Below are 20,500 nucleotides of genomic sequence, written 5' to 3'. Positions count from 1 at the left end.
CACCACATGCCAGCCAGCCCTGCCCCCTGGTGGGCTGAGCTGGCCACACACACACTAAATAAATAAATAATAAATAAATAAATAAATCTTTAAAAAAAAAAAAGAAAGAGTTTTTAAGAGTAAGGATTGTCTGTAAATCTGTCAAAGTACAAGTAAATGGTAACTGATACATTCAAGGGATTTGAAAGCACTGCTTTCTAAAAAAACAACTCGCTTTGGGGAGAAGAAAATGTTTTAAATATTTTCTGATTAGTCACCATTTCTATTAATAAACACTTAAGTAGCAATCTAGTTGCGGGAGCTTCCAGAAAGGGTCAAATGATAATTGAACTGATATCCTCTTTGCATGTGGTCGGGGAACAAAGTTGCTTTCTCTTCCTGAAGTCTGTCCAGGCTGGACCTGGAGGAGAGGTCCTCGAGCGCCTCCCCCGACGAAGCCTTTGCGCGCTCTCCACGCGGTCTGGGCACCTTTTGCTAGCCGGTAGCCTCTCTGGGCCTGACGTCATCAGCGGGGGGTGGGGGGGTAAGACCTTGATCTGCTGGTGAAAGCTTTTAGGATAAACCTGGAGAAAAGGAGCGCAGAGTCAAGAATGATGAGAGAGCAGGGAAAAGACAAAACCTAACGCCCACAGGTGTGCGTGCAGGTGTGCGTGCTCGTGCTGGAGATGCGCGGAGGAAGCGGAACCCCCAACCTGCTCCGCGTCAGATGCGCTGAGTTCCTCCTTCCCAACATCAAAGTTTGAATTCTAAAGACAGTGAAGGCAAAGAGCATGAAAACATTACTGAGAGAGACAGCTCCTGAGGGACGGGAAGGGATCCAAAAGTGGCTTTCCAATGCGCACTTGGCAAAGGAAGGTTATAGAGCAAAACCACGAGGAGGGCGCAACAGGGTTAAAGCTATGATCAACCAATAGGATTCCAAGGACAGCCGCTTAGTAACAGCAGTCCCTTGGGGAAGCAGGTCACGCAGCAAGTGCGCACGGAAAGGACAAGGACTTAGGAAGACATGGCTCAGGAGGTCCTGGTCACCCACGTGGGCAACTGCTATCTAGCTAGACTATTGGGTCAAGTGGTACCAACTGTAATAGAATCTTTAGTTTAATGCTTATCCTCGGGGAGGCAGGCAGGCAGGCAGGCCTGGTCGTTCGGTCTTCGTCTTGGGGCCTGGCTCTGCATAGGTGCACCTCGGCCACAGCTATGGTGTGTGCTCCCCCTCCGCACTGGCCAGACGGCCCAGTCGGGGAGGGTCCAGTCCTGTCTGAATGCTGATAACGTTTCTACCTCACTTAGCTGTGTACAGTATTAGTGTACTTTGGACATTATGCCCAGCTGTGAGCGCAGCTGACTCTCCTGCAGTTCTCTGTAGCCTAAATTAAGCAATAAACCATAAAAGCTGAGGTGGTATTGTATTAGCAAGCAGGGTCTAGCGGTGCGCCAGCCACATAGACCATCTACTCTCTTGGCAACTTCGTTTAGTTGGGGAAAAAATAATAACAAAACCCAGCTCAGTCTTACCTTGGAAGCGAGACAAGTATATTTCATGTTGGTGACTCATGTGGTTGTCATCTCTCTCTCTCTCTCTCTCTCTCTCTCTCTCTCTCTCTCTCTCTCTCTCTCAGAACTGAGTTCACAGCCCTTGAGCTGAGCTACATGCCCAGCCCTCCTTATTTATTTACTTTTTAAATTTTGAGATAATCTCTCTAAATTGCTAAGTTGCCTAGGCTTGGCTTGAACTCGAAATCCTGCCTCAGCCTTCTAATGCTGGGGTTACACATGACAAGCACCTGGATTTTATTAATTATGTCTAACCCACCTAACCAGGCAGATAACTACAATCATTTATAGAAAAATTGAGCATATAATTGCTGGGCTTCTGATCCTTCGCCTAATTCGTTGGAATCAGATACGTGCATTGGTTCCCTCAGTGTTCTGGGGGTTGAACCCAGAGTGTTGTGCTTGGGAGCGGACGCTTAACCGCTTAGCTGCACGCTTAGTGCCTTAAATTGTTTTCTGCAGACTTGAAGGTGATTTTTGGTTGGAAACTAGCACTGGTTGAAGCCTTCTCTAATGAGAGTTCAGTTTTTAGATTGTTCTCTGTTGTTCATTTATCACAACTTTTTGTATACAGAAGACCACTGTAGGCTTCTGCATGGATGTGGCATTCCTCATGCCACCTATATCACAAAAAATATGTGTTCAATGACCCTTGTCCTGCTGGGGCTCTGGTGAAGAAAATAAAGCATAAGTAGACATCACTGCATTCTTATGACTTCATTTGTATGTATATATAATTGCATACATTTGTTTGATAAGAGGTGAACTTCATAGTCATGTATCTACAGTTACTCTTCAACTGGGGTAAGTAGGAATTATTTAATCTTACATACAATGCCAATTTCTTACTCACTAGTAGGTGAGGGGCAAAAGTGGGGCAAATGGGTGGTCCTCGGAACCCGCATTATAGCTCCTGTGTAGTGCATTCTTCTATACCGTATCAGGAAATGCAGTAGCCATTTTCTTCACCCAGTTTTGTAGAGAGGAAGTCAGGCTGGTGTCATCCTTGAGCAGCTCCGTGTCTGACCTCCAGAACTTTACGCATGGCAGAATAAGAATGCTTGCCGAACAGCATATGCGTTGTCTGTTTCATGGACCTTCCCCTTCCTTTCTTTAAACGCCCCTCCGGGGTGGCTCCCACCAGCCACTCCTGCTCTCACAGCCAGCTGCAGTATCCTCCTTGGCTCTCCTAGCAGCACGGTGAGCTGGGCGTTATTGTCTTCAGAGTTAGAGGAGTGTGCACAAAATACACATTCTCTAATGGCAAGGAAGCATGACACCTGAGCTTGAGAAAACTGCTAGGCCTGTTTCTTCATCTTTAAATTGGAGATAATAAATGTACCAAACTTAGCTGATCATCGTGTGGAATAGTTGTGATGATGGTCAACATATTATGATTGTTCAAGAAGTGTTAGTTATTAGTGAAGAAATCTCTCACAAATGAAGTTACTCTCCCAAGCAGTTCCAGTGAAACCCTAGAACCTATAAGGGAAAGGGGCAGTTTGGGATAAAAGACAAAGCCATTGCCTAGAGGAAAGGTTGGAGGAGACCTGGAACTTTCCCAAGTGCCAGCCTACACACGTGGAGTTTCAACACCCATGCCTTTTCTCGAACACAGCTAGATATAGGCAGCTGCTAAAGCTTTATTGCTGTGTTTGTAGCACAGCATGATTACATTTGTCATGGAGAGCTGGTCAGTAGAAGTTGGTGACGCATCTTAAATCTTTTTATGTTTCCCTTCCTCTCCCCTCCTTTCCGTCCTCTTCTCATTTGCTAAGTGGACGGTAGTTCTTCTCAGTGATGTAGGAGGCTGCAACTCCCAACCTGAAAAGTGCCTGGATGCGTTTGTGTTCTCTAAAACCAAAGAATGAATCTTAGGAACAAACGGAGATTAAGAGTAGAATATATTTACTGGGAGAAAGAAAGCTTCTGTCAGAGAGAGGGACAGAAGAGGGACCTGGGCGGGCGGCCCCTGGGAATTTGCCTTTACTAGGGATTTTTATAGAGCAAAAGATAAGGTGAGGCAGGTCCAAGGTGGAAAACTTGGGAACTTGCACAGGAGGTGGGATGAAACTATGGTCAGTCAATGAGGTTACAAGCACCATTGCTCAGGTAAAACTGATTAAATCCAGGACTGAATGGGGAAGCAAGTCACGTAGCAAGTGGGCATGAAATATAGAACAGGTAGTAGTGACAGTAGCCAGTAGTAGTGACAGCTGACTAGTGGCTCTTCCTGGCTTCCTAAAGGTGATGATCAATCCCGGATGCTTATCTTTGGGGAGGTCAGAGTTTGTTCCATCTTTGGTCTTTAGGTCTGGCCTACAGCGGGAGCATCTGTGTCTCTTACAGTTGTGAGGTATCTTGCCCTGCATGCTGTCTCCTTGAGGGCCTGGCCCTGTCTGACTGCCTATATATGTCTATCTAATTTAGATGCCTACAACAATAGCATATTAGAACTATGAAAAGGTATGTAATTGTGAACTTTCCTTTCTCCATAAACTTAATTCTTCATGGGGTAGCTTGGTATTGGTGATTGAATGTAGGTATTTTGCACTGAAAGGAGAAGCCATTGTCCCATAAGGGGCCCATCGTTTCAGGAACAGAGGAGGAGGTCACTGCTAATTTGAGGCGTTACGAATACCAAGGAGAATAGTGAGGACGAAATAACCTCAACTTGCTCCACTGAGCATAAAGTCAACTTTGTTGAGACCACGAAAAAAGAAACAAAACCAAAAATAAAAGCCAAACCTCAAATCCACACACTTACTTGGCGATGGTTAGGGGTGTAATCCTGGGAAATTGGTTCAAGCAGTCTCGGGGATGTACTTTGAGGTGGCCTGTTAAGAGCATTGAGCTGCGTGGGGGTTGGAAGTTACATAAGCAATGCTGACTCCTGCTGGCAGGCCTTGGACAGCTTGGCAAAAAGGGGCTGGGTGTGGGCTCAGCCTTGGGGTTCACTGGGGAAATGGTGAGCTGTGTGGAAGCTTGGCAGAGGTTAACAGCGGCCAAGGTGAACCCGAATCCAAGTTAACCAGGTGGTTGTGTCTGCAACACGGTACTAGGGTTCAGCGCCGCAGGCCTCTCAGCTCTGATTAACCTGGGCTCTCTGACTCTGGGTCAAGTGCTCCGAGTGGGGCTACTTGGCTTGCATTCTCTTCCTGTGCTGGTGTTACCTGGGCAAGTCTGGGCTGTGCACAGCTGGGAAGCAAAGTGCGGGAAGGAATCACGGTTACTCCAGGACCACAATCGTGAGAAGGTATGGGGCTCCAGCCCTAAAGCTCCATCTTGGGTGCTACTAGGAGATTTTACAGGGAAGGCTTAGAGCTGAGGTGTGGAGCAGGGTCTTTATCATGTAGGCTGTGTCTCCTTTTTCTTACTGCAAAAGTCCTCCCCCTCCTTAGAGAGCTCTTGTACTTCCTTTTGGACAAAATTATAGACTAGGGAGGGTTATAGATGTTTGGGGTTCTATAAACCTAAAGACTTAGCCATTAACGCTTAACACCTAGGTGGGGTACTCTCTTGCCTTGGGTTTGCCAAGCCAAAGGGCGGGGACCTGAATGGATTAAGGGAGAGGCTGGCAGAGGCAGGTGGAAGGGAAAGCAAAGGCCATAGCCTGGCCTGGGCACAGCTTTATAGTTTTTGAGATGGGCCAGGAGGGAGTATACAGGCAGGCAGGTGGATAGGGAACAGGCAGTGTCATGCAGACGACCTGTTTGCTGAAGTAAATTTGACTGGAGGAGGAGGATTGTGTTGGGAGGTCTGGTGGTTGGGTTGGTGTGTCAGCTTGGCTAAAGCGCATTTCCTGGTGACTGAAATATGTGTTATCCGGGTACTGCTGTGAATGTATTTTCCAGGTTTAAATAAAGTCTATGATGGGCTAACTTTCAGATGCGGAGCTTATCCTTGATAACCTGGGTGGATTTGGTTGAAATCTGTGGCAAGAACAGAAGAGCAGGAGCAAGCTCTTCCCAGGAGAGATTCTGCCTGAGGGTTGCAGCCCGGGCCTGCGCCCAGGAGTCCAAACTTGCCCTTCCTGGGAGCTTCGGCCTGGGACGGGAGAGCTGCGTCCCTGAGCCTCACCACGAACCTCTTACTGTGGGTTCTTTACTGGTTTGGTTTGTTAGGCTGAAGCCTGACTTGCCCAGGAGGAGCAGAAGGTAACATGTGAAGGACACTGATAGCCTGGTGGTCTTACGATGAGCCAGCACACCTTTTGGTTGGATGCCATGCTCCAAATTCAAGGAGACGGCGGGGGCTACTTTCAGAGGAGCCGCTGCAGCAGCAGGGAGGGCTTCTGTTCTGTGCTTTTGTTCTCAAAGGAGACTAATTACGTGTGTCACACAGGCATTCTGTGCTCGAGGAGCACTCTGAAGGGTGAACAAATCCTACTTCCAGTCTTTAGAAGTATTTCTTTCATGAATTATTAATTTTAATTTTATAAGTTTTATTCTATTAAACAATTACTTAATGGTAAAATATATCCAAGAAGTGTTTTTAATATTTATTGCGGCTTTATAAAAAGCACATTGGCTTTCTGATTTGCAAAGTCGAGAAATAATAGCAATCAAATTCCTATATGAAGCACAATGAAAATACCAATAGCAATACAACAAAAATAATCTCTACTTCACCAGTCACACCTAATAATTGAGGTAGTCTTTGCCCCTGACAACAGCACATTCCCTTCAGTCGTCTCACACCAGCAGCATGTGTACTTACGTATCCTGGCTCTTTTGGAGGACATACTTGACATCTCAAGTACATAGTGAACAGGAACATGAAAAAAAAAAAAAAACAAACAAACAAACAAAAAAAAACCAAAAAACCCCCCATCAAATTCTTGATATATGTTGCACATTTAGAGTCCGTGTAGACATTTCCACAGCAGCTGTGTGCTTGCTTACACAACCTAAAAGGTAACATCAGAAATGAATTCGTGTATGAACTACAAAGTACCAATAGAATCCCACGACAGAGTAACCTTGCTTCAGCGCTCACGCCTGCGCAGGCTTTACGCGCGACCACCGCAGGCTCCATGCGCACTTCCCGCCCGCACCGACCGCGCGTGTGCGTGGCGTTCGCGGCCTTTTCCTGGGACGTGCTTGGCATCTCGGTGGGCCTGTTGTCAGGAGGGTCTTACCAGATTGTACAACATGCACTTAACAGGAAAGTAAGACATCAGTGACATGAAACATCAACTCTGTGATGAATGCTTACCGTAGGTGTCAGCGTTTTCATACTAGCTGTGTACTTGCTTGCAAGACCTAAAAAATAATACCAGAAAAAATGCTGGGAGGAAAAAAGAGGAAGAAGAGAGAGAGAGAGAAAAAAAAAGGAATATATATATATTATAATACCTAACATTTAATAATATTTTATATAATAATATAATGGTTTAATAATAATTGATAACAACTAATAATTATTAAAATTGTATAATATTATATGGTATAATAATTATTACCCATATATTATATAATAATAATCTATACATACAAGAGGGTTTAAAAAGTTACACTACTATTTTTCTTAGTTAATTGAAAAGAAAGGTTTGTGCTTATGTCGCTTGGGCAGTTCAATGCCTATGTCTGTACTCTGAGTAACTAAAGATAACAGGCAATGTATCAACTATCGTTACTCTCTTATTATCTTGTTTTGAAATTTTGTTTTATTTTTTCTCCTCTTAAAATAAAAAAAGATTTTATTATGTACATGGAATAAAATATTAGCTGAAAATAAATGTTTAGTGCACCGCAGTGCAGCCACACACAGCAGTGTACCGCAGCGCGGCCTTGCTTCCGGGCCCCGCTGTGGCAGTCTTCACGCCGCTCCGCGTGGCTGCGCTGCCCTCGGGCCTCCCTGCCCCTTGGTCTCCCGTGGCTGCGGCAGACCTCAGTGGTGCTGCCCCGGGGTGGCTGGCGCCCCCACTTTCGCGGTTCCTCAGGCAGCAACATTTCACGCTTTCTCTGTTGTAAATGATCTCTTATGAGTTCCAAGTGCAGTCTGCTAAGAAAATTTCTCCTTGATGTTTTGCTTTGTTATTTTCTTTTGTAAACTGTCAAACTGTTCATGCTGTATGTTCAGGGTCAAGTCAAACAGAACCAGGCTTTGTCTTTCGAGTGACGTTGTAGTGGTGCGTGAGGGGCCGGGGAGACAGCTCAGGGGCGTAAGCACCTTCCTGGTAGTGACAAGGTCTGGAGTTCGACCTCTGGTAGGGGAAAAAGAAAAAAGGAAAAAAAAAATGATGGCAGGAGTAGAGCTGGTGCATGACTCATGGGGAACATCTGCTCCACAAACTCATGATGGCAAATTATAGATGTCCGCAGAGTGGAAGCGTGGGATGTGTGTATTTTGCCCTCCATGGCGCTCAGGGACACACACGCCGTGCGCAGAGCAGTATGTGGGTAAAAACCTCGACCCTTGCACAGGTGCGCACGCCTTGCCATTCGATGTACCAGGTGAGAGAACTCCGGGGTCGGTTCCTGTGACCTCGGAGGCCGGCTACCGAGAAGCTACAGCGCATGCACGGCGGGGGTTGTGGTAGCGCGCAGTAACGTTCAGCTTGCACGGTCGGCGCTCTGCCGCTTTACGCTCGTTCCTCCGGCTGTCAAGCTGCTTAGGAATCCGTGGGCCTGTCCCCAAGACAACAGTGGGGCGACACAGCCCACCGCACTTGCCCAGAGGGCCATGGTGGGTCTGAGTGGCTGTGCAGGGCCGCTGGCAGGGTCGCAGGCGGAGCCTGGATGGGGGAGAGCAGCCGCCAGTGTTTGGCTACACTTTCTAAGGACGAGGGCGAAACAACTCACTCTAACTTGGAAATACCAAGTGAGTGTATTATATTTCAGTCTGGTATAAGTTTGTAAAAGGACTTGATCTGTACATTACAGCACTTTGGCTTTTTCCACTCATATTTTGACTTTTAGGGGGAAAAATTAAATGCTGATTGAAATACTTGTCAATTTTGAAAACACCTGGCTGAGTTGGGCCTTCGCCTGTCGGGGACCAGCTACGGCTGCTTGGTCAGACCACACGATCTTTCTGGTCTACACTTGCACCATTTTAAAAATGCAGTTCTTGAACCGTGTGAAGGCTTCCTCCTGGTGCAAACTTCTTTGACTTTACTTTCTGACATCAAGGTTTTTTCCCCTCCAAATTTAGGAGCATATGGCAGTGTGAAAATGGGAGTTTTTCTTTTAAAACTGCTTTTCAACTTGGTGTTCTCTGTCAAATTTTTGCTTAGTGCTCCCTAACACAACTTAAAAAAAAAAAATCATGTGTTGGGCAAACATGATTTCAGAATTGCTCACGAGCTGGGCATCATGCAGCCCCTAGCATCCCGGCACTTGAAAAGTGAGGCGGGGGCTAGTGAGTTCAAGGCCAGCCTGGGCTAGGTACTATGTATCTCCCCCCTCCCCCAATAAAACCTAGCTAGAAAATAATAGGCCTTGAAAACCAAAGATAAAGAATTCCAGCCCCAGTCTGCCTATCACTTCCTTACCTGCCAGTATAATTTTTTTGTTTAATAAGGCAGGTAAAAACAAACAAAAAATGGGCTGATTGAGGCTGGCATTTTTGATCTCTAGTTTTCAGTGCTGATTATCTTCCAACAAGGTCTTATTTTTTGGGAAAGGGAAGTTAGTGAGACCCTGTCTTTTTTTTTTTTTTTTTTTTTTTGGTGGTACCAGGGATCAAACTCAGGACCTTGTACTTGCCAGGCAAGCACTTATTCTACTGAGGTATAACCCCAGCCCCTGAGGCCCTGTCTTGAAAAACAAAAACAAAAACAAAAAACAATAAAAAATGAGGAAACAAAAAAGAATTTATCACATAATTGATAATGATACATATTTTATAAAACATAGGTCTTGCTTGCACATACTATGAAATTAGTAGTCTTCACCCCAACCTTCGGACACCTCAACCTTGTGCTTTTTTGTGGAGTTAACATGTATCAAGGAACATATTTAAAGTTTTATTTTGAGGATGCAAAGTGGTGCTTTTTAAGCATGCCAGGAAAAATCTCTGTGCATTTGAATTCTATTTTACATATTAAATTTATAAACACTTCCTATCTATGTCAATGAAGTTTAGTAAACAAGAGAGGATTGTGCTTTATTCTGTCATACATTTCAGTATAAATTTTGACCTGTAAGGCCATTTCTAAGAACATTTCTAGTAGGCCGTTGCTACCAGACCCTTCTAGACCATTTGTAAGTATGTCTCTTTGTATAGATAGCTCAACTATTGCATGATACATTTGAGGTTTCAAGTGGAGTTTTCTGTTAAAATACTGGTGCGGAATATTCCCCTGTGTTCTGCATACCCCCTTTGCACTAGCCCACAAGAGCCTGTGGTAGTGACAGAGGCCAGTTCACGACCAGGGAGGAATGCGTGAGAGTATGGTCCTAATCTGGTTTTAAATATGTGCTAAAGGGATTCAGGTATTGGAGAATTGGCAGGTTTAGGATTATTGGATCCTGGCTCAGCCACTTACGGACAGTGGGGCTGTGGAAGGATTTCACCATTTTTCAGACTGGTGGCTTTTTACTTAGAAAAATCCATGCAGAAAAGTCATACAGAGGAGCACACAGAGTGTGGAAATAAAGCACGATGACTTTGCACAAGCCGGACACACCCACGTGAGCGTGCACACCAAGACGCAGCACATGCGCAACACCCTCGGAGGACCACAGTGCCTCAGTTCCTCTGGCTGCTGTGCTGTACTGTGCTCTGCTTACACTGGCTTCCCCTGCAGGGAAGTCGCTGTCCTGATTCATTAGTCGAGCCTGTTTTGTATGATTTGTAATTGGAATTACAGGGTTTGTACTTATGTTGGGTGTCTTTCCTAATGTGTTTGTGGGGCTCTTTTCACACTATCCTGTATAGCTGTAGGACATGCTTTTTGTAAGATATACCACAGATGCACAGGTCCCCTATACCCTGCTGCTGCTGGTGGCGAGTCTGTGGGCCTAGCAGTTAGCAGTAGTTCTGCTATAGATATTTATGTAGCTAGCTATTGATACAGCATTTCTATTGGATATACGTGTATGTGGAATTAGAACTTGGGGCTTTACATATGCTGCATTCAGTTTTGGTAGATAAGGCCAGTAGCATGGAAGGATTCTGTTTGCTGCCCCCACTTGCTAACACTTGGCATTGTCTGTCTTGGATGCCCAGGGGATGCTGCCACATTCCAAGCTGGGTGCTATTCAGATGCTGAAATTAAAGCACAGAGAAATGAAACAACTTGGTAGGATTCAATTTTAAGTAAAGCTACAATTCAAAGAAAGTCTGAGTCCCAAATCCTCATAATTCAACTATGTGGTCTTCCCACCCCTAAACATGGATTCATTTTGTGTCAAGATGTAGTCCAGGGTGAACCTCAAATGTGCTATGCAGCTCAAGCTGGCCTCAAACTCAATATTCATTCCCCTCCGCCGCCTGAATGCTGGGATTACAGGCATGTGCCACAGTGCCCCACTTCTTAACTTCTGTATAAAAATTTGGATAATTCATGTCTACTTTCCAGGGCTATGGCAACACTGAAATGAATTGAGAGACCGTTTATGGGAAGCATGTCACACAGTGTCTCACATGTGGCAGACAGTGGTGCACATGTTCACTTTTGGTGGGGTTTTTATGATGGAAAGAATCGTTTTGAACTTAGGATGTGCAAATTGTGGAAAAGGGGCTACCCTTAAATAAGTGGAGGCTTTGATTTTTCTTGTAGGTCCCATCTGTAGTCTCTGTGTCTCATCGTTTGGAGCAAGACCTGTCACGATCTTCAGTGGCTTCCTGGTGGCTGGTGGCCTGATGCTGAGCAGTTTTGCCCCCAATATCTACTTTCTGTTTTTTTCTTATGGTATTATTGTAGGTAAGGACCTGGTTCACAGCCGTCTTCCTGACTTTACAAAGCATACACCACCTTGCTAGTTTCAGGAACATCATTCAGTTACTGGAAGGAATGAAAAGGGTTTCTAGTCACGGCCATTGCTTGACCAATTTGCTCTCTGTGAAAGCCTGAGAGAATGTTTACTCTCCATGTGACTCTCCTTAGGCACACTCTACATCGTCGATCACTCTCCTCTGTGGCCCCATAATCTCAGCCCCTGATCTTTTAAGAAATACAATCTTACAAATATGTTATCTGGTTTAGCTGGTCTGTTTTCAAGTGAATCAAATGTATAAAGGCAAACATAATTCAAACTTCTATTTTCTCAATAGCCTCATTAAAGCAGGAAAAGACAATAAATGGATATTTTAAAAATATGGGGGCTCTAAGTATTATAAAGCATCAGAAGTCACCTTAACACTTTAAAAATATTTTAACGTGGTTTTTGGATACAGAGTCTATATAGACCATGCTCACTTGGCCTAGGGTTGCAGCCAGGCTGGCCTCTGATTCTCCTGGCCTGGCCTTCTGAGTGCTGGAGCTAGAGGTACGGGTCAGACGCCCAGCGAAGAGGCGCTTGTTCACATTACCAGCAAACTCATTAGAGAATCTTTATGTATCGGGAAGCTGTCCGATTCATAGTAGTAAGCCATGATTTTCTAAAATTCTCATCTTCTCCTAGAAAGTTTGAATTTTATCTTTAGTGACAATTGTTGTCAGTTGTTTCTCTTATCAGTTCATTTTCCTGAAAATAGCTGTCAATTCTCTGAGGGGAATAACCACAGTTTATCTATCAGATATTCTTTCCAATAAAAAAAAGACAGGATATATATTTAAAAAGTGCCTACTTTACCTGGTTACTGAAACAATTGCTTAAATGCTTTTCTCTAGCAGCTGTTGTAATTCAGGTGAAATGTTTGAAACAAATTTGTTTTTATTGTACGGGTGCTAAAGGTAAAAAGATATGTTTGGTACAAATACTTTGATTTTATTACTATATTACTAAGTCACTAATATTACTAATTTTATTACTAAATTTTATAATTTTATTTAGTATATCTCTCTTGCACGGTCAGCATACACATGAACTCAGTAGAGAAAGCAGGGATCGGCTGGGCACCATCATGAAAACAGTTTCGCCTCAGCATCTGGGAACCTGCAGGCCCAGTGATCTCTCTCCAATAGCTGCTGGCTTAAGGTCACCCTGACACAGATGTAGGGAGATTTCAGGCCACCTTCTGCTTTTTTTAAATTTTGAAGAAATTGTATATTACATTTATGCATCGTTAAAAATGAATGACATAATATTATCTGAAATCGCTTTTTAAAAATTCCTTTTGACTTAAGGTCAAAAGTGTATAAGTTGTGGTTTCTACTTTTGGGCCTTGGCACTTAGTAACCAGGAGTGTCTTTTTTTCTCCATTTTTTTTTCATGTTTCCAAGGCCTAACATTTGACAGAACAAATGAAAACAATGAAATCAGAAAGTAAATCCATTCCCTTTCTGAAGGTTCTCAGAAATACAGTCTCCTTTAAGGGTGCACTTTTTGTCATTAAAATTGATTTTCTAAAAGCAGGTCGTTTCATATCTTTTTAAAAATGATACTGGAGTTTGAGCCCAGGGTCTTTGCACTGAGTTCCTTCCCCCAACCCTCCCATCCCTGGCCCTCCCCCTCCTCTCCTTTCCTTTTCTTTCTTTTTACTTATTTTGAGATTGGATCTCACTGAATTGCTCAATTCCCCAGGCAGGCTTTACTTGGGATCTACTGTCTCCGCTTCCCGGAGTGCTGGGATTGCAGTGTATACCACCCAAACTACTTTTATTTAATGTCTCAAATGTCCTATAATTAACAATGACAACTGTGCTAGTGGCGCTCACGTTTAGTTAGATAGTAAGGACATGGAAGGAATCTAGGAACTCACACTCTGAAATTAGCAAGAGAACATCCTAGTGGAGAGAGCTGATTACTCCTTTCTTTCTTTTCTTCTCATGGATTTAAAATGATGAAATCTGTCCTAATTTATGCAATGTCTTTCTGTGCATAGGTCTTGGGTGCGGTTTATTGTACACGGCAACAGTGACCATTACATGCCAGTATTTTGACAGCCGCAGAGGCCTTGCCCTTGGCCTGATTTCAACAGGTACAGTTTTTTCTTTTCTCTTTTCTTTTCCTTTCCTTTCATTTTCTTCTTTTCTTTTCCTTCTTCTCCCCCTTCTCTTTCTTTTCTTTTTTTCCTTCTTCGCTACTTCCTCCCTCCCTTCCTTCCTTTTGTTTTTTGAGATAGCATCTCACTCTAGAGCTCAGCCTGGCCTTGCATTCTCAATCCTCCTGTGCCAGCTTTCCAAGTGCTGAGATCATAAGTGTGTGCCACCACCCCTGGCTTACAACAGATACATTTTTCAAAATAGGTAGTCACTCTTTAGCCTTCTAAATAAACTCAGATTTTACTAAGCACAGATGTACATAGCCATCCATTACCTCGTATGTCAGGTAGCAAAATGATTCTGTTACTTTTCTCCTAGAAGAAATGCATTTTTTTTTTACAACAAATATGGAAGTACCTTTTGGAATACACATATGATAAATCTGGGGTGATGCAGCTCTGGTGTAACATGAAAAGAAAGCCAGTGGGCTGCCACGCCAAAAGCCACGTGCCCGTAGGGGCTTTGCTAAAAGAACCAGAGGCTTCTCCTATAAGGCACCTTGATCTGGAGAAAGAGAGGAGAAAGGGAAGCAGCATGGACAGCCCCGAGGCCGCCTGCAGAGAGCCTGGCCCTGGCCCTGTTTCGCTTGCACGAGGGGGTGGGGGCAACAGCTTCTCTGCTGATTCCGAGCACACCCCACTGGCCCATGCGCACGTGTAAGCCATGGCTGCTCGCTCCTGTTCCTTTAACCACAAGAGATGCTCACAGAAGGGAAAAGAATGTATGAAATATAGATACTACATGTGAAAGCCTCTGGGCTCCTTCTGGGTTTTAAAGGGGTGTTTTCACTTTTCAGATGAATTTTTAAAAAGCTGTTTATGGAACTTATCAAAATGTTGAGGTCTAGTATTTTATAAGTTTAGTTAGGGGACGTCGCTGCTAGGTTACTGAGAGCTGAAGGTTTACATAAGCTGCTGTCTGCTGGCCGGTGTCCTGGGAGGACGGGCTCTTGGCGGGTATGGGATCTGCACAGCGCTTTGCTCTGAGGCCACCCCAGGGCAGCATGCGGCTGCCTGGGTGAGCGACCCGAGTTGGCTCTTTCCTCCTGGTAATGGAAGGAAAGACTGCCAGGTGTACTGTGAGCCAGCAAGCGACATGGCCAGAGTTTGAAGACATGGCTGAGGCAGAAATAGGAGAAAGAACACACAAACCACAGAAGAGGAACATGGAGCAGTTGGAACACAGCTGAGAGAAGCTGCTTGGGTCACCCACGAGTGTGTCAGGCCTAAGCAGAGGCCTGGCAGCCCCGGGGACACAAAGTCTCACCTGTGCTGATTTTGTGTGGGGGCAGAGACTGCAGAGGGACCACACAGACCTGGGGGCCTGCCCTGAGTGCCGCTTCTGTCGGGCATCACTTCTCTGAAGCTGGACAAGACACAGATGTTCTCCCCATCAGTTTTCTGGACTGCGAAGTAGGGCCAGTCAGAGGTGGTAGGGTTTCAGTTTCAACTTGGGGTGAGACAAAGTGAGGGGGAATTAGGGAGAGGGGTGGAGCCCCCAGTGAAGAGTTGACAAGCAAAGCCACAAGAGAATTAAAAAAGAAAAAAACCTCAAACCAAATTACGTGAAATATTGTAACCTAGTCAAAAGGAAAAATATAGGCATAAAATGAAGGTTTCTTTTGGGGGGCAACTGTTTTCCTTCCCATAGGGGTTGGTAAACTTAGGCCTTTGAATCCAGGCTGGCCTCCCACCCTTGCTTGTCTGGCCCACAAACCAAGAATGGAGTTTGCATTTTAAAAATGATTTTTAAAAATCAAAAAAGAGTATGTCACGACATGTGACAGTTGCATGAAGCTCAGTGTCTGTAAATGAATTGGAACGCAGCTGGGCCTGCTCCTGTGTGGACCATCTCGGCCGTTCTCATGCTTCAAGGGCAGAACCTGCTACTGCATGGGCCGTGGGCCTGAAGCATTCCCTGCCTAATGCTTTACAAAAAAAGTGCACGGATCCAGGCCTGGTGCTGATGAGTCCCCGTGAGCGTCCACTAATCGTTTCCCTCTTGTAACAGTGTTTAATGTGGATGAAAGCATAATTGATGGCTTCAGTTTGTCCTTTCCATTGACTATTTTTCTATTAGGAGGATGTTCTTTTTGAAGATTAAAAATTGTTGTTTTACTGGTTAAAAAGTTGTACAGAAAAACATTTCCCCCTGCAATGCTGGGGATCCAACCTGAGACCTCCAGCATGGTAGGCAAGTCTGTACCCCTGAGCCACCCACCCTGCCCCGCAAGGAAATGATTACTCTTTATGACCCTAAAACAACTCCTGTACTTTTCTGAACTGTGGCCCTGTTTTCCTGGGATGCAGTCCAAGATAAATAGCTTGATTTTCCCTGCCCTTGCCATATAGTTAGCATATGGTAAGTGCTCTGTAAATAGCTGTTGGATTGACTTGCTGTGTTTCTCTGTGTCATGATGTTGACATCCATTATTTTCTCAAATTAAGGTCAAAACATAGAACTCTGAGAACACCAAGAATATTTTCGTTGTCTAATGGTGTAGCAATTTGGTAGAATCTGTACAAAGACGCGATGACAGATAAAGATGACATGTGAGCAGTTATTGGGTCCCAATGTAGCCCTGTGGTCCATAGAGCCACCCAATTGTATCAGTACTTTCAGGTGACTCTAAAGTATGTTAACTTTCAAAACATGTACTACTTTTATGAAACTAAGGAAAGGATTAACTTAGTCCACTGTTACTGGCCAATGGTCAGCAAAGAGACAGTTCTTAGTATAGAGCAAGTTGCTATCTAGTCCCAGTACATTAGCATAAACCAGCCATTAATACCTGCAAGCAGAGATTCTTCCCTCTTGGGAAATGAAAAGTTAACTTGAAAAGTAGGAAGAAGAGACAACTAAATCCTGCCTCAAAAATATTTTCTTATAACTTTAAACTATAGAGCCAGTTGCTTACTTGTAAAATTTTTTGTCAGCCATCCATCCATCCATCCATCCATTCATAATACCATGGATCAAAACCAGTATCTGATGGATGTTATACAAGTCCTTTATTCCTTTATAAAGACAGAAAATCGGTTCCAAGAGTGGGTTTTTTTTTTTTTTTTTTTTTTGCAGTAGCAGGGATTGAACTCAGAACCTTGCCCTTGCCAGGCCAGCACTTCTTCCATTGAGCTAACTCCCCAGGCCCAAGCCCTTTATTCCTGAGCTGTACTTCCATCCCTTTCTATTTATATACTTACTTATTTTAAATTTTGAAGTTGCTTAGTCTGACATCGGAGTTGCAACCTTCTGGCTTCAGCCTCTGAAGTAGCTGGAATTCTAGGCACGTGCCACTGTGCCCTGCATGAATCTTTGGCAAGCTACATTTTACTTTATTTCTTTCAAACCATTCAAGTTTGGGCTTAAGGTCTTTGCTCTGAGCTGCATTCTCAGCCTTTCTTTTTATTTTATTTTTTGTATTTTAGGGAAGGGTCTACAGGGTGTTCAGGTTTTCACTACTACATCGGACTCATAGTGATCCGCCTGTTTACAGCCTCCTAGGAGCTGGGATTACAGTCGTGTACCACCATGTCCAGTCTCGATTGCCGTCTCGGTACACCCCGGGGGTGGGGCTGGTGGGGCAGGCCCAGGGATCTAACTCCTGGCCCCTACACCTGCTTGCAGGCACTTTAATGTGCAATGGGACTTCACAACAGGCACATCCGTGTCATAAGTCACACCTGGGTTTGGTCCCACTTGCATCCTATGGGGGGAATGCTGTCATTTGGAATAGATGATTTTATTTGTATGATCATTTGGGCTGTTTTCTTTTACTGATTTTTTAGTTTTTATTTTTTGGTGGGGAGCACTGGGAATCGAAGTCAGGACCTTGTGCTTGCCAGGCAGGCGCTAGTGCTGCTGAGCTATCTCCCTGGCTTCTTGATCTTTTATTTTTTCTTTCTTTTTCATATAACATTTCTTGAAGATGTTTTAAGTTTTAAAATGTTCAACATTTTATAAGTTAAAAGCAGAACCAGTTAATGTAACTGGCTGACATAACTTGGCATTCCAGTGTGTTTAATGTGATCAGCACTGAAAAGGGGCTACATGCCCTGCTGTGTGGGTTGCATTTGCATCCTTGCAAATTATAATTTCATTAGTGCATAAATATAAATCATTTATTCTGATAATATAGCAATGGATTTAAAAAATTTTTTAAAAATTTTTTTCGAGGTACCAGCAATTGAACTCAGGACCCTGTGCTTGCCAGGCAAACACTTATTCTACTAAGCTATCTCCCCAGCCCTTAGCAATGGATTTAAACTATCAAAACATTACAAATATCCCACAACTAAACTGTATTATTTATCTCAAAATAAAACATGAAAATTTGCTTTCCCAAGTGCAATAAATATATATATATAGCACAGGGCCTGGCACACAGTAAATGCAAAAAGTTTTATAATGATATATGCTAAGGCTGAGGACTGGGGAGATAGCTCAGTAGCATAAGCACCTGCCTTGCGAGTGCAAAGACCTGAGTTCAATCCCTGATACTGAAAAAAAAAAAAAAAAAAAAAAGATGTATGCCTGGGCTGTGGGGCACTGCAGTCAGACTCAGTGTAAATCCTACTTCTACTATCTCTACTGTTCTGCTCTATGGCAAACGTCTCGAGCTTCCCAGCTCCAGTTATTTTATTTGTGGATTAGGAGTAATAATAGTGTCTATCCATAGGATTATTACAAGGGTTAAATGAGGTAATGCCTCATAAAGTGCTTAGCACTATGTAGACTATAAAGGGATGCTATACTGGTATTTCTATTATTGTTGCTAGCATTACTATTTTGTGATTTTAATAGAAAAAGTATGTGATGGTATATGCTTGTAATCCCAGCACGTGGGAGGCTGAGGCAGGAGTGCAGTGAGTTGGAGGTTAGCATAAGCTACATAGTGAGTTCTAGGCCAGTCTGAACTAACCATGTCTCAACAAATAAACAAAGAAAAAAATATATGCACATATGAATGCCATTTTAAGTTGGAGTGTCTCTAATGCTTCATCTGTGAGATGAGGACTCAACCCCCCCATTTCCCTTTTAGGCTCAAGTGTTGGCCTTTTTATCTACGCTGCTCTGCAGAAGATGTTGATTGACTTCTACGGACTGGACGGATGCCTGCTGATTGTTGGTGCTTTAGCGTTAAACATATTAGCCTGCGGCAGCCTGATGAGACCTCTGCAGGTCTCTGATTGTCCTTTGCCAGAAAAGGCAGCTCCAGACAGTGTGCCGGATAGATACTCCATGTACAACGAAAGAGAGGCGAGCCAGGAAGAGGGCAGGACCATGCTGGAGAAGAGCCGTGGTGACGAGGCCCACTGCAAGGCTGCGCTGGTCAGCGGGGACTGGAGGCCGGACGGCATTCTTCTCGGAAGCCCCACAGCAGTGGTGCACATGCAGGAACCAGAGACATACAGGCAGAGAGTTGCTAGACAGACATATTTTTGCAAGCAGCTTGCCAAGAGGAAGTGGCAGCTGTATAAAAACTACTGTGGTGAAACTGTTTCTCTTTTTAAAAACAAGGTGTTCTCCGCACTTTTCATCGCCATATTACTCTTTGACATTGGGGGCTTTCCACCTTCCTTACTGATGGAAGATGTTGCAAGAAGTTCCCACGTGAAGGAGGAGGAGTTTACCATGCCTCTTATCTCCATTATAGGCATCATGACGGCAGTTGGAAAGCTCCTGTTGGGGATTCTGGCTGATTTTAAGTGGCTTAACACCTTATATCTTTATGTGGCTACCTTAATAACCATGGGCCTGGCCTTGTGTGCAATTCCATTTGCCAAAAGTTATGTCACATTGGCGATGCTGTCTGCCGTCCTGGGGTTTCTCACTGGCAATTGGTCCATCTTCCCATATGTGACCACCAAGACTGTGGGGATTGAAAAATTAGCTCACGCCTATGGAATATTAATGTTCTTTGCTGGACTCGGAAATAGCCTTGGACCACCGATTGTTGGTAAGCGATTTATCATCAGATCAACCCAGTTTACTTATTGTAATTGCTATATAAGTTGAGATTATGTAAACACCATCGATTTTCAAAGAATAACTCATGATGCATTCATGCTCACCTTGTTATAGTTAGTAAGTCAATAGACTTTCTCTGTCTTTCTAGTCATTCTTTTATTTGGGAGAAACTCAAAATATTCCTTGTCTAAATTTTTTTCTTTTTAGAAAAAATATATTTTCATTTGTACCTATTAGTTTTACAAAATACTAGATTCCAATGCATGTTTGTTTTGGTTTTGTTACTGGGAACTGAACTCAGGGCCTTAACACTGAACTACATCACCAGCTGGTTTTTAAAAAAAATTTATTTTGAGACAGGGTCTTTCTTGCTAAGGCACTAAATTGCCCAGGCTGGGCTTGAACTTGTCGTCCTCCTGTCTCAGCCTCCCAGAGTGCTGGACGGACAGTCTACACTACCTTGCCTAGCTTCAATGTGATGTTTTTATATACGTGTGTAATGTGTTTTTCCCCATTGCCCTCCATTAAGTCTACCTTATCATCTAAGTATTTGGGAATCTCCTCTTCTAAAGCCTATTGTTTACCTTGAAAGGAATACTGCACTCTAACTGTATATAAAATTGTTGAAAGTCAGAGCATGGCTTGACACGCACACTATTTCTGAGAAGCTGTTTTGCCTTGCTGTCTTTTCAGGTTGGTTCTACGACTGGACCCAGACCTATGACATCGCATTTTATTTCAGTGGCGCGTGCGTCCTGCTGGGAGGTTTCATTCTGCTACTGGCTGCCCTGGCCCCCTGGGACACGTGTCAAAAACAACTTCCTAAGCCAACACCAACAACTTTTTTGTACAAAGTTGCTGCTAATGTTTAAGGACTGT

General features: G+C 43.9%; 1 protein-coding gene across 1 annotated transcript in view; it reads left to right on the top strand.

Moving 5' to 3' along the window:
- Positions 1-20,500, top strand: part of Slc16a9 (solute carrier family 16 member 9) — a 46,733-nt gene that overhangs the window by 22,848 nt on the left and 3,385 nt on the right. Inside the window, exons 3-6 of the mRNA XM_004645878.2 lie at positions 11,285-11,428; positions 13,492-13,587; positions 18,693-19,610; positions 20,315-20,500. Of these exons, the coding sequence (XP_004645935.2) occupies positions 11,285-11,428; positions 13,492-13,587; positions 18,693-19,610; positions 20,315-20,493 (1,337 nt within the window). The 3' untranslated portion in view covers positions 20,494-20,500. The remainder of the gene's footprint in view (positions 1-11,284; positions 11,429-13,491; positions 13,588-18,692; positions 19,611-20,314) is intronic.

This window comes from Octodon degus, unplaced genomic scaffold, assembly GCF_000260255.1.
Source record: "Octodon degus isolate 3935 unplaced genomic scaffold, OctDeg1.0 scaffold00240, whole genome shotgun sequence".
NCBI lineage: Eukaryota > Metazoa > Chordata > Mammalia > Rodentia > Octodontidae > Octodon > Octodon degus.
This window is presented reverse-complemented; position numbering and strand designations above follow the sequence as displayed.